Genomic DNA, 14,433 nt, shown 5'->3' with positions numbered 1-14,433 from the left:
ACATACAGCATAATGTAGACATGGGTTTCTCCTGACATCCGAACTAAAACAAGCGCAAGGAGCAGCTGGTAGGGTGATTTGGCCACTTTCAATAAAAGACCCAGAGGGATTTGGTTGCAATGGAATCTCATGTATCTCTATAGCTAGACCTGGCATGGGTTCACACTGCTGGTGGATGTGTGCTTCCTGGCTGGGGAATAGCCCTGGTATCAGTGTGCCATACCTGCACATACTGTAGCAGCATGACCTCAGCCTTTGACTGACAGTGAGGCTGTAGACAGGGCTGTTCACAGAGCTGCAAGGCAGACACTGTGACCTACACAGCCTCCTAGAGAACAGAAGCCCACCCTGCCTCCGTCTAGCTATGTGTTAGTTAGACGACAGCTGTAGAGGGTCAATTAGCCTAGACAGAGTGGCACTGACTATTTGCCGCCATGTCATGCTGTGTAATGTAACACATCTGTCAGTGAAACCCAAGTTGATCACATTACAGTCCACTGTACAGTAAGGTTATTCAATACTATACTGTATGTAGCATAGTCTGAAGCCAGACTGGCTATATGTCAAACAGCAGTGCCCCATGTGGGATTGTGCCCCAGTATAGTGAGATAAGATCTTTGGTGATGCGCTTTTTTTGTACAAGAGAATTTGTTGTTCTAGTACGACTACTCCCAGACTACATCCCCAACTCCGAATACCTCTATCAAATAATTGTGGCAGTCCATGAGCCAGAGCTCCAAGATTGGAACGTTTATTATGAATTGAGTGTGCAAAACCATACCTTTATTAGATTGTTATCACCATGAAACTTACCCAGTTGATTACTTACACAAAGACAATGATTTATTGTATTTACAAGTAAGTAATCAACTGGGTAAGTTTCATGGTGATAACAATCTAATAAAGGTATGGTTTTGCACACTCAATTCATAATTAACGTTCCAATTTCGGAGCTCATGCTCATAGACTAAGAACCACAAAGAACTGAAACGGTTCCCATTGGGAACCAACCGGTGGAAAACGGGTCTTTGTCTTTATCCCATACTGACTGCACAAACATATTAATGCACCATCAAACAAGCTTAATGTTGCAGGTGCTATAGTAAAATATATATGTAAGCTCAACGTGAAACCATGCACTGCCTGCCCTGTTGGTGCTTGTTGATGTCAGAGAACAGGACTTTCCAAGTAAAGGGCGGTCTTGGCCACACATCGGGACAGGAAAGTCTGTTGTGGCAAACAATCCAATCCATGGGAAATATTTTCCATCTTTCTTGACCTTTTAAATAATAACATAGTAACATGATAAAGTAACTTTATCACGTTATTATTAGCCAAGTTGATGAAAGATAGTTCCTACTTCTTTTGTTTTTGATAAGCGTGTAAAATGTGTGCCCGGTGAGTCCGAAACGCTGCATTCCATTGTTCGAGGGGCAAGGATTGTTAAAGCTGCACCTTTTCCTGCTTTCCATTGCAATTAGACATGCAAACACCCCCTGACCCTTTCCCTTTTGGCCAGACATGGAATAAACATCAGCCAGAGGTTCTCTCAATCCAACGTACTGTAAGAGAGACTCTTCTTGAGTGCCTAAGAGGAAAGGTCTCGCCTCTTTCTCCTGTTTCTGTTGGGAGCATTTACAGCACCCTTCCCGCTGAGCTTTTACTAGACAATGTATTGTAAACTGGGTTACCAAGTTGCCACTTATAATGCATATGTAGCACCTCAGGCCAATCCATTATTATCATATAAAGATGGCACCCTGTCGGAGGGACGAGTTTTATTTGGGACTTTTACTGATTCTTATATATAAGATATGCAATATCAATATAATTAACAATTATAAATCATACATGTTTGAGTAGTGTGTGTGTGTGTAGAGAGAGAGCCTTACATAAGCTCCTACTATGCTCTTCTTGGCCACCACAAAGATGAGGCAAATGAAGATGGCGGAGCCGAGCATGCTGACAGCACACACGAGTGGATCTGCTCGGGCCGTCTTCTGGCGACACAGTCGCGTGGTGGCCGCCCCAATCACCACCCCCAACAGCCCTGTTACACACGTGATGGCCCCGAAGATCAGACTAGACAACAGAGTTGAGAGAATGAGAAATGCAGGTATTAGAGTTCATTCAAACATATTCGACCAGGATGTGAGATGTCACACAAATGAAGAGGTAGCATGTGAATACCTAAAAGCTAATGCACAAAGGTATGATAATGACAAGGATGCTTGAATTTTACATTGATGATAAATGTGCATTTGTTAGTATTAACGAACCTCTCACCTGTCCTTGCTGCTACAAATGTCTTTAGTACAGGCTTCTGCGGTCTTCTGCACCACCTGGGCTCGATAAAGGTAGAGAGGGATCCACATACCAAACGCACCTGTAGCGAACGATACAGCTGCAGACGCCAGGGAGGAGAACACATAGCTCCGACTAGCCAGGAAAAGACACGCACACACACACACACACGCGCACACGCACACGCGCGCGCGCGCGCGCACACACACACACACACACACACACACACACACACACACACACACACACACACACACACACACACACACACACACAGTTACACCAAGCCAAACCAACCCGCATTATGGCAGATGTTTATCTTGGAATATACAATCTTGAACACTTTCTTTTGCTATAGTGTCAGTCAGTCTCACTAGATAATATTGACCATGTTAACAAACATGAACAAATGTCTTACTTCTTGGCCAGGGCCTTCATATCACAGCACCAGGAGCTGCGGGTCTTATAGCGTCCTGTAAGCTGATCAGCACAGCCTCTCTTGGGCTCAGGCACAAAGACCAGGATCAGAGTCCCAGCTGTGATCCCCAGAAGTGGGGACACCTATGGAGAACATATCACAGCTGTATGAATGCAATGGAACACAGAGACATAGCACTATAGTGGTGGAATAGCATGGCCACTGTCTGGCCGTGTGGCTATTGTGTTTGCCATTACGCTTGATGTAATTTACTTTGAATCTGTGTAAACAATAAGCATGCATGCAGACTCCATTATGGGCATTTGGTCTTTGAGAGCTCAGCTCTTTGTGAAAGTTCTGTGCCAGTGCAGCAAGAAATCTGTGTGTGTGTGTGTGTGTGTGTGTGTGTGTGTGTGTGTGTGTGTGTGTGTGTGTGTGTGTGTGTGTGTGTGTGTGTGTGTGTGTGTGTGATACAGTGTGATACAGTGTGATACAGTGTGATAGAGAAAGAGTATACGGACAGAGAATGGGTAGAGTGCTGTGTGGGAGAGGAATTGCTTGAATAATACACATTACAAATGGAAGCAAAACCAATTTTGTCTGTCAGATGAAATTCCACTGAATATATTTTATGTCTTGTAAATGCACATTTATATTCATAACCAGGCTAATGCACCATGCAGCCTGTGTGTGTGTGTGTGTGTGTGTGTGTGTGTGTGTGTGTGTGAGAGAGAGAGAGAGATTGAGAAAGCGTGCATGTTTTAGGTTAGAATGCCATACTGTATGTTATGCCGTCAGGTTCTCAGAGAAAGTCAGTAATTATGGCTGATTTGGCTCATAACGCGGTCCGCCTAGCTCTTACCTTGCCTGCAGGTGTGACCATTACACCAACATAGACAATTTGCTTTTGTATATTGTGTCACAATTTCCCCCCTGGCTTTCAAAGATAGTGTGGCACTTAATAGGTCTACCGCTTGGGCAATCTAATTCTTGTAGTGTATATCCTCTAGTGCATTGGAAAACCGAGCTCCTCTCACCGAGGACAATACATGTTCTGTAATGAGGTTTTCCACAGACTCTACTTTCCACTTGCAAGTTCTTTCATTTTATTATTTGCAATATTCATATTAATGATGTGAATTATGTGTAAGGGTGACCCCTTCATATATATTTTTATAACCCAGGACTTCCCCAACACTCCCGTCCCCCCCATTAGATTTCCTTACAGACTTTGCTTATTATAACATTCTCTAACTCCTCATTTTTACACATGCCCTGTTCTACCTTGCCCTCCACATTTCCTCTAAAGAAAGGAAGGTAGCCAGAACACATCTGGGCAAAAACAAACGGAAAATGCTGCAAGTGTTTTTTCCTGAAAGCAGGATATTGCCGCTAAGAAAGTCTTTCATGTATTCATGTTTCTCCCACTCCGCACCACACCGGTGATTAATTGGTCCTTCTGCACGGGGGGATTGTTTTATTGGAATGTCATTGTGGGCTGCCGTGGAACGGACCGCCCAATTCTTTGTTTTTCTGGTACGCTGCACCAAAACACAGAGAAATTGACTTCCTGTTTCCTCAAGCCAAACGAACGTGCTGTCATGTCCAGGAATCTCTCTTACCGCAGCGTCAGAGGATGTTTAATATCCTCCTTTAATTTTCAGTCAGTCCATAATTTGTTTTCAGTAGCCAGGAGGGCCTATACAGTCAGTGGGTCTTAGGGCACCCAATCCATTAAGCCTGATTTATACTTCTTTGTACGACAGTGTCTGTCATGTACTGGAAATGGCAGATCTACAAGCTCACAATGTGTTGCGGTGCAACAGCTTGTGAGCATGTAGATCTGCTACTGTCTGCCCTGTTCTTATAGCTAACGACTTCTTTTTTGGTGCAGTACTACATTTTAATTGGTGGTACTGTCGCAAGAAAAAAAAGTACTGACAACAGTGATTAATGTACCTAATTTTACAACGTGTGTGTGCCGCTGATGGAGCATACTGTAAGTGTGCCACAGCCAGAAGCAGTCCACTCAGGAAATTCTACTGGATTTGAGCTATTTGCAATAAATTAATTGGCCCAGAGAGTTAAAATGAACCGTTGATTAAAAGAGATCTGGGTATTTTGCAGCTTAGTGCTCTTCAAGCTCCCTTTTGAGCCAATATTCGCTAACAAGTGTCTCTTTGTGCCCGGCCACATTTATACCCTACCCCCAATCCTCTGCTACTTTGCAGAGAGACCTTAAAGGCGCTATATAGGAAGGTTGAGGAAGCACTGGATTCTTGTTCTTTCAATAAGACTGACATTGATCCTGTTGCTTCAGGGCACAGAACGTCCAAATGAAACCTTCCTCTCTGTTTTACCGAATGGTTACATTTGTAGACTCTCTGAGTTGAATTAACACTCAGAATTGTACTTTATACAGTATATACTGTACACATTTGGGTATAGACCTATAGTGTGACTTGTGATCGTGAGTGATGATAGTGATGTTCTTACCCTGAGAGCCCAATGCCAGTCCCCTGCTGCTTCCTTGGCGCTGGAACCCAGTATGTACCCCAGCCCACTGGAGGTACACAGACACACAAAAAGAAACACATTAATATAAGAGGCATTGCTCAACAACCAACATTGCATTCAGCATAACTTCTCCATTTTATTTGTTTGGTTTTATTTGATGCTCTTTTAGCCCCACTGGACTATATTCTTTATCCACTTAAACCCTGTGTACTTATGCCATTTTGCTTCCATTTTAGTATCTGCACTAGAAAAACATCACCAAGTGATGTTCCTCTCATCTGGAACCTGTGTGTGTGTGTGTGTGTGTGTGTGTGTGTGTGTGTGTGTGTGTGTGTGTGTGTGTGTGTGTGTGTGTGTGTGTGTGTGTGTGTGTGTGTGTGTGTGTGTGTGTGTGTGTGTGTGTGTGTGTGTGTGTGTGTGTGTGTGTGTGTGTGTGTGTGTGTGTGTGTGTGTGTGTGTGTGTGTGTGTGTGTGTGTGTGTGTGTGTGTGTGTGTAATCTATTGATCAGTTCTACTTGGATGGCGGTGCAGCTTTGAAGTTTGCAGGTATGTTGCCTTGGAAGGCAGGCAGAATATTCCACGTTCTCATTTCTAATTCCTTCTGCCTTCTCAAGCCAGTCCCCAGAGTACACACAATATAGTAGAGTTTCTATTGGTTGTATTTGTGATTTCCACTGAAGATGGTTTTAGATTAAGGTTTCTATTCAGTGTCTGTACTCTGACAAAACAGGGTATAAGCTTCATTCTTTTATGGTAATATATCATTGGTCGATTTTGATGAATAAATTGTTAAATGTTGCTTGTCATATTAGGTATTACAGTAAGTAACAGCCAAAGGATTTAAAGAGACAGTCCATACTGTAGATCAGATCTGATCTGATAGTATAGTTGTGTGATGTTGTCCTGTGCTGAAAATAACAGATCTACAATGTAAATTACCATAATGTATCGAATTACAAAGAGAAGTTAGACGTTTAAATGTAAGATATTCTAACAGCTGTAATCTGGAAAAGTAAAGTAAAATTATGGATACATTCTGAAAACTAATGCTGATCCAAAAATGTAATACTTGTAACCTTTATTTAACCAGGTAAAAAGGCCTTCGAGATTATTTCTTTTTTAAGGGCTTATAGGACCAGCATAACATTTCAAATGGAAAACAAAGGTAAAATATTATAAATCTGATCTGACTTTTTTAATCAAGAAATGCAACATGAGTTTACACACAGCGAATTCATACCCTCCCGTTTCCATTTGTCATGAGCAAACCGTGTCATGGACAAATCCTAGAGTCCCCAACAGTCCCCAACATGGACTTGTTTCTAGTTGCTATTAACCCTTTTTGGAGCAATACATCTGGGGGTCAAGAGCAACTGCCAAGAAGACTTTGCAAGGTTCTTATCAGCATAGGTTTCTTAAAGGCTGTGATCCGTTTAACTGGTTGAAAACACACAGACATAGATAGTCACACATACAGTACATACATGGAACGGGGAAACGGCCTAATGTGGTGCTTACATGTTGCTGATTAGTGCTCCAAAAATAACAGTACAGTATAACGGACTCACACAGCATATGGTTTCCAGTGAGTGACTAACAGCTAATCTTATCTGAGTCTCCCCACCCAGAGACTGTTTGGAAAGTTCAACACCAACAATAAGACTTGAGAAATAGGGTCACTTCAACCAACGGGCGACACACACAGAAACAGCACCCACATGGGCCAATAGGGTCACTTCAACCAACGGGCGACACACACAGAGACAGCACCCACATGGGCCAATAGGGTCACTTCAACCAACGGGCGACACACACAGAGACAGCACCCACATGGGCCAATTGGGTCACTTCAACCAACGGGCGACACACACAGAGACAGCACCCACATGGGCCAATAGGGTCACTTCAACCAACGGGCGACACACACAGAGACAGCACCCACATGGGCCAATAGGGTCACTTCAACCAATGGGCGACACACACAGAGACAGCACCCATATGGGCCAATAGGGTCACTTCAACCAACGGGCGACGCACACAGAGACAGCACCCACATGGGCCAATAGGGTCACTTCAACCAACGGGCGACACACACAGAGACAGCACCCACATGGGCCAATAGGGTCACTTCAACCAACGGGCGACGCACACAGAGACAGCACCCACATGGGCCAAGTGGACAGATTAGAGAACAGGGGAATCCATTTCCTGTGAAACCAGGCTCATTCTTGAGGTCATTTCCTGGAAACGGTCATAACAACCTCAGTAAAGACAAACAAGCAGAGGAGTACATAGGATGTCTGACTGCACTTTACTGAGGCCCCCTCTTTCACCTCCTATTGTCTTGGTTGCTGGGCAGTTTACTGTGACCCAACATTCTTACCTGATCATTCCACATTCCACAGAGGAATGCTTTTTGTCAAAAATGTTGTCAACACGATACAAAAACAATTCTAGACTTAAATATTACAGATTTATTTGTCAAAATACCGAATTAATTCTCGAGATCTCGACCACTGTGTGACGATTTGTTGATTACTATACACGTGGTCACAGAATGAGGGCAGCATTAACCTAACTCTGCAATGCAAGTGAATGCATGCCCCACCCAGTTATGCAATACCGTTGCAATACCGTTGTACCGATTGTTAGTGTACCCGTTGTATACGTCTGTCTGACTGTATCCCTTTTATGCCCAGTATCTGTATGTCTGCCTGTGTTCCTATTATACCCATTATATGGAGGTCCCTGATGTTATCAGTATACGGCATAGCCATACAGTATATGATTCCGGACAAATGGATCTCCATAAATGCCTATGTGGGCATATCGGTTCTGAACGAGTGCCTATCAGACCGATTTGCTGCTGGGCACTGAACTCCCTTGGGTCCTCTGCGATATGCAGAGTTTGAAGTCAATCGGTTCTTGAGATACACGTACTACAGATGCGCAGAGATTTAGAGCAGTTATAGTAGGATGCTGCTCTTTTACATTTTTTTCTACATTTGTTACATATGACCGCAATGTTAACAGGATCAATACGTATTGGGCCCTCATCAAACCGTGTACACTCAAGACACTGCCCCTGCTGCCACCCTTAAGCCCCTAACCACACCAGAGGGTCACCATGCAACTCCTTGCAGCCATTATTCCCAATGGCAGTTCCAAGGAGTTGCAGCTGGTGTAGTTTGGGAATTAGATGCCCATATATGGAGCTAACCTGTTCTGACATTCCATATGTTGATCTGACCCCCCCATGCCAAAGCGCAAGCACTCGCCCAGCAGTCTGCTGTTACCCAGGCGGATGCGTGCACGCAACCTCGCTTCTCGCCCTTCACTAAATGTTCTTTCTAACAGGTCTACTTATGTAATTCATCAGTACTCAGTAGAAGTCGAACTGAACTGGCATAATTGCTTGATAAATAATGTATAGTGGATGTTGGTGGCATCCTGCTGTGGCATTATAGCAAGCCTCTGTCTACAGTATGTGCATGTGATTGTGTATTCATGCTGTACAGAAGTGCAGCTTTGTCACAGTCCTGCCATATGCTGTGAAGCTTTCAACTGTAAACTACTACAAACCTCGAGAGCCTTCTGTGTTACATGTACCAGCATGCATCTTTTATCACATTGTTTGTTTTCTACCTTGGACCCTTTTCTGACCAAACTGAAAAGTTGTAAGATAAAAACCTCCTATACTCATCTCACATTTCCAAAAAGCCTTCCTTTGAGATTGGAGTTGCTTTATATTGAACGGAACGACTATGGTGTCGAACAAAAACAACATATTTTCAACTGAAAAAAATGTTGAAATACGTTGTTCAACATAGTATAAATTCCTGTTGCTTATAAATACGAAGTCAGTTACAAACTTGGCAGTAAACCTGACCTCCTGAATATGAACATTCAGCGAATCCTGTATATCACAACATGCCTTCAAATTCAGCAGCCATATCAGACTGAACTTACGTTGACTTCACATTAAGGAATACCACCTTTCAATCTTATCTCATTGGTAAGAAAGATGATAAATACCAGTGCTCTCTGTATCACAGAGACAACAAATCAAAAGCAGCACAGATTGTCAGAGTGATGATGTAGGTCCCTCTGCTAGAGGCAATGGTCTTGAGAATGGCTGAAGAACCAAGTTTTCACAGTGAATTCTGGTTATTGTACGATTAGACAGCCATGTTCAGAAATAACTTCTCAAATGATATTGCATGTCACCAAAATGTTGGTGACATTCATGTCACAAATGACTAAACATCCATTTGTAAGGAATTTGGTTGAATAGGATGAAATGATCCTCACATCTATCTAACATTATCATTAAAAGAGTGAGTGTATGTATGCGTTATGTATGAGATTGAGTGCAGGTTGGGTTTGCCTCTCACCTTCCAAGGGGAATGGCCAGGTAGAACACAGAGAGCATCATGGTTCGACTGTTGGCGGTGAACAGGTCCCCTATGATGGTGGGAGAGATGGAAGAGTAGCTGGACTCACCGATGCCCACCAGACCTCGGGACAGCACAAACAGCCAGTAGTACTGCAGGGAAAGACAGATGAACAGAGGGTATAGAAATATATGTTAGAACTCCTTTCTATGGAAAGAGGAGGGTTACTTTTGTTCACCTTAAGAGTCAGTCACAGCAGAACACTGTGAAGTTTTGACACCTCCCTGCTTTGCTTACTCAATTGCAGATCTATAAATACATCAACTATTACTATTCCAAACGGGGTTACAAAGCATAAACAAAATACTTACAGGCTTTCAAACCCTAAGAGTTCCTAACATAAAAGGTTCCTAACTACCAGAATGTATCATGCTGGTTTAGAAGTTGCATCCAACGGGGCTCTGGGTGCCATAGCTACAAGAGAATGCTAAGGAACTCCTTAGTCCTATGAAAATAAATGTTTCAACTTGCAGGGTGGCTTTTTGCATACACATACATCTACCTGTTAAAATCCAATTCAATTCAGTCTAATTATGTTCAATCTCACACACACACACACACACACACACACACACACACACACACACACACACACACACACACACACACACACACACACACACACACACCATCTCCTTATAGGTATACCGGGAAGTGCAGTGCAGTTGAATATACTGTACATATTTGCGGTGCTCTTTTGACTATGTACTACTGTTCATGTTGGTGACTGCTAATTATGAAGACAGCATTCAAAATGTGAAGGACAGTATAGGCTTAACAAAATACAGCACTGAATGCCGAATGTTGATAAGTTCCATACACAGCTGTCCTCATCTGACCTTAGGTCATAACACCATGTGACACTAACAATAAGTTAAGTATGAATGCTTTTTCTTTTGTCACTGAAACACTGCAGCTTTGGACATAACAGATGTAACCTCTGTCACGTTTGCACTGGATTCTTCTAGTCGGGGTCAGGCTGCCTCGGTTTTGCAATTCACAACTTTAACTACTGAAGAGCAGTTTTCCTCCTGTTTCTCTTGGACGTTCCAGTGAATGGTTTCAGGGGTTTTACTGGTCTAACAAATGGTTGACAATGGAGTTTATATTAGAAACACAACATCTCAGTAAAATAAAGTCTCTGTGTGAGTTGTTTTATAGTGAGCAGAGACATGAGGGCAGGCGACTGGAACTCTTTCACTCTTTCCTATAAAACACTAGTGGTTGTCTTTGTTGTGTACAGAGAAGTGACCATGCATTAATATCTTCTGATAAAATCTTCTGATAATTTAAACATTTGGCTTATTAAATTCAGTATATTACTACTTAGTGAGCTTTATACATTACTTGATGTCTTGTACTACAACTCCATTTGGTTATTTGTATATTCTCAAAAGACAAAGATTGCTATGTGCCCAACTCCGTGCATGGGAGTAATAGAAGAAGAGCGGATTTGCACTTATTGTGACATGAATGATATTGAGAATGAGTTCCACTTTAACTTCTACTGCTTTTCATATCACAAGCTTTGTCAAAACCTATTTAATAGTTGTAAAAACCTAGATTTCATATGGTTAAGTGACTTGCATGTTTTTTGTGTGTCTTATATTCCCGTAACTTCGTAAGGGATGGGTCTTATGACAAGACACAAAAATAAACATTCACACGCACGTGTGCACATGCACGCAAGCACGCACACACACACACACACACACACACACACACACACACACACACACACACACACACACACACACACACACACACACACAGACACAGACACACACCCCCCACACACACACACACACACACACACACACACACACACACACACACACACACAGTCAGTCTCACACACACACACACACACACACACACACACACTGCCCAGCCCTGTTGTGACTCTGGGGAGACTAACTCCTGACACTGCCTGTGGTGTGGTAGTCGCCCATGCTGGTTTTCAATGATATGTGTTTACAGCTGTGCTAAGCTGTTTTCTTCAGCCACTGGTTTCAGATTATATCTGCTACTGTGTGTTTATGATTGACTTACAACTGTGATTGTAGCTTCATGTTTGTCTGTTGACTTGAAAGAATTATGGCAAGTCTATTTTCTTCTCTAGATGGCCCATCGTTTGGTGGAACCTGCTAGCTGTTTTTCTGTGTGGTCACCAGACCATGGACTCCCCTTGGTTGTGATGGGCCAGTAGTAAGCACAGACAACAACACAATGAAATATAGCTGCATTGAAGCCAGGGAATGGACATAAAAAGAACTTGGCACTTTAGAAATTGGAAAAGAGGTCTCAGTAAATCAAAAAGCTCAACAACAGACACAAACTGAACATTTCACATATGGATTGTTTTAAAGACTGGAGAAGTTTCGTGGATTTATCCCAAAATTGAAATCTATTGTGATATTTAGAAGAAAGGACCAAAGGATTTGAGAAACGACACATGGTATGAAATGGCAAAAGCCAAAGCCGTTATTTTATAAGAGTGCCAGGCTGCCAGCAATCTCCATCTTAATCCAATACAGACACCCCTTGACTCCAAGGGGAGACAAGGCTCAGAAGTTGGCTCAGAAATTGGCTCAGAAGTTCAAAAGTTGGATTTGTTATCAGAGATATGATGATTAAAGGTTAGCAGATGTCCTGGAGTGTGGTGCTACAGCAAACCATCACTGTGAGTGGGTTTGAATTGTGAAAATCTTAGTAACCCTATAGTAAGACGCCTGAGGGCGAGAAGCTGCACACATCTGCCTGGGTGACAGACAGCAGACGGCTGGGCGAGCGCTGGTGCTTTGGCATGGGGGGTCAGATTAACATATCCGCCTGGGTGACAGCAGACTGTTGGGCGAGTGCTGGTGCTTTGGAATGGGGGGTCAGATCAACATATCCGCCTGGGTGACAGCAGACTGTTGGGCAAGTGCTGGTGCTTTGGCATGCATGGGGGGTAAGATCTTAATTTTCAGGCCTTTGGGGCCTGTCTAGAGTTTAAATGGACAGGTATCAGTCGAATCAAGCAACACATCAGGGATCTCTATTCTCTATCCCTCATGTCATGTGATGTCACGTGCTCCATCACTGATGATGTCACGTGATGTCACCGACCAACACACTGACGGGAAATGCATGATTCCATAGTTAACTGTGGGTCTGTATTTCCCCCTCTGCACCAAATCAATTTGACGAAAATAGCTGATCTACAGATCACAGCTTGTACGTAGATCGCAACCATATATAGGCAGGACCAGGGCATGTCACTATGGCTCAGACATAACCATAAACAACCTGATACTCCCTGATACTGTACTGTATGGAGATCCGGTATGGTCATATATGGGATCAACCGACTTAAAACTCGGCGCGCACATTGGCAAGGATTGTGGTGTAGTTTGGATATGTGGCTGTCCCCAACCACCGACACTATGACTCAGACATATCGGTCGGATCGGCAGTGCGATGTAGGTGTGAGCACCGGCCGAACCTCTAGTATTAAAACAAGGCAGAACTATATCCTACACTCTGCAGGCAAGTACCAGCATTAGTTCATATTTATGAGGGGAAACTGAATAAAATGAGTCCCCCTTCCACTGGGATTAAAGTATAAATAAAGATGAAGTTGTGACAAAAAGAAGCAAGCATATGTGCATATTTTCAAAGAAGCGTTATTGCTGCACACCAAAAAAAAACTTTTTGGTTCTCAGTTAGGGATAGTTCACAGTAGACCCACACTGGTCACTGGAGCATTAGATAAAGGGGAAATGACCGGCCTATTCTCAGATTATCTTGAAGTGGCCTGTACAGTAATTGGCCAGTACAGTAATTGGGTAATCAAGCAACACTGTAAGAAGAGTAAAACAGCTATAATTTTACTTCAGCCCGACACATTGTTATATAAGACGTAAATAACAATTTGACTGCAAGCCATCTCTAATGCCCCCGAGTGATACATGATGATACGCTTCAGCAGTAAGTGGTTGTTAATTTTTCATTGGACATCTTATGGTAATTGCACTGTCAAGCTGTTGCGTAAGAGACATCTACTGTCATCTTGTTAGCTTGACCCGGGGTTAGGGTCATTTCTAGAGATGGGCGCAAGATGAAGGCAAACCATGGTGGGTGCCGAGGATGCCTCATCATGACCTCATCAACCTTGGCCTTTGTGTCATGTGGCAGAGGGAGACAGTGGGGCATCTGGACCTTTCCTGTCAACTTAACTATAGGACCGGCAGAAGCAACCTGAATGTTTTTCCCCTTAGGCAAAAGGCAGCCATCTTGCCTTCTTGTGGAGATTTCCACAGGGGATTTAGTCAACGCATGTAATTCTGGGGCCACCGGTCTGCATCTGTGAACTGTCAGTCTATCCCAATCCCACTGCAGGGAACAGGCTTAGTTGCATGTGGACATGAAACAGTGGGATAATTCATGATCCATGTGCTGCATATACTGGATTGGCTTGGCTTCACTGTTTGATTGATTGAATAGTTTATTAGACAGAAATGTAAAACAGCAACAGAGTGCAGTCAATACCAAAAGGGATAGCACTGTTAGCCCCTATTTCATATACTGTACATTCCTCTGACAACAAATTGCCCATAAGAACTTCTGAATAGAAGACAGCCTTTTTACACAGATCTGTACATGTAGGACAGTATGTTCACAGGCACACGCACACACACACACACACACACACACACACACACACACACACACACACACACACACACACACACACAC

General features: G+C 43.1%; 1 protein-coding gene across 1 annotated transcript in view; it reads right to left on the bottom strand.

The window, feature by feature from the left end:
• The window catches only part of spns2 (SPNS lysolipid transporter 2, sphingosine-1-phosphate), a 91,757-nt gene that overhangs the window by 17,983 nt on the left and 59,341 nt on the right, over nucleotides 1-14,433 (bottom strand). Inside the window, exons 4-8 of the mRNA XM_080780725.1 lie at nucleotides 9,634-9,785; nucleotides 5,219-5,285; nucleotides 2,723-2,865; nucleotides 2,287-2,439; nucleotides 1,893-2,082 (exon numbers count right to left, since the gene is read on the bottom strand). Coding sequence (XP_080636851.1) covers nucleotides 1,893-2,082; nucleotides 2,287-2,439; nucleotides 2,723-2,865; nucleotides 5,219-5,285; nucleotides 9,634-9,785 — 705 coding nt within the window. The remainder of the gene's footprint in view (nucleotides 1-1,892; nucleotides 2,083-2,286; nucleotides 2,440-2,722; nucleotides 2,866-5,218; nucleotides 5,286-9,633; nucleotides 9,786-14,433) is intronic.

Source organism: Protomyctophum bolini (assembly GCF_963924005.1).
Source record: "Protomyctophum bolini genome assembly, chromosome: 13".
In the NCBI taxonomy this organism is placed as follows: Eukaryota; Metazoa; Chordata; class Actinopteri; order Myctophiformes; family Myctophidae; genus Protomyctophum; species Protomyctophum bolini.
This window is presented reverse-complemented; position numbering and strand designations above follow the sequence as displayed.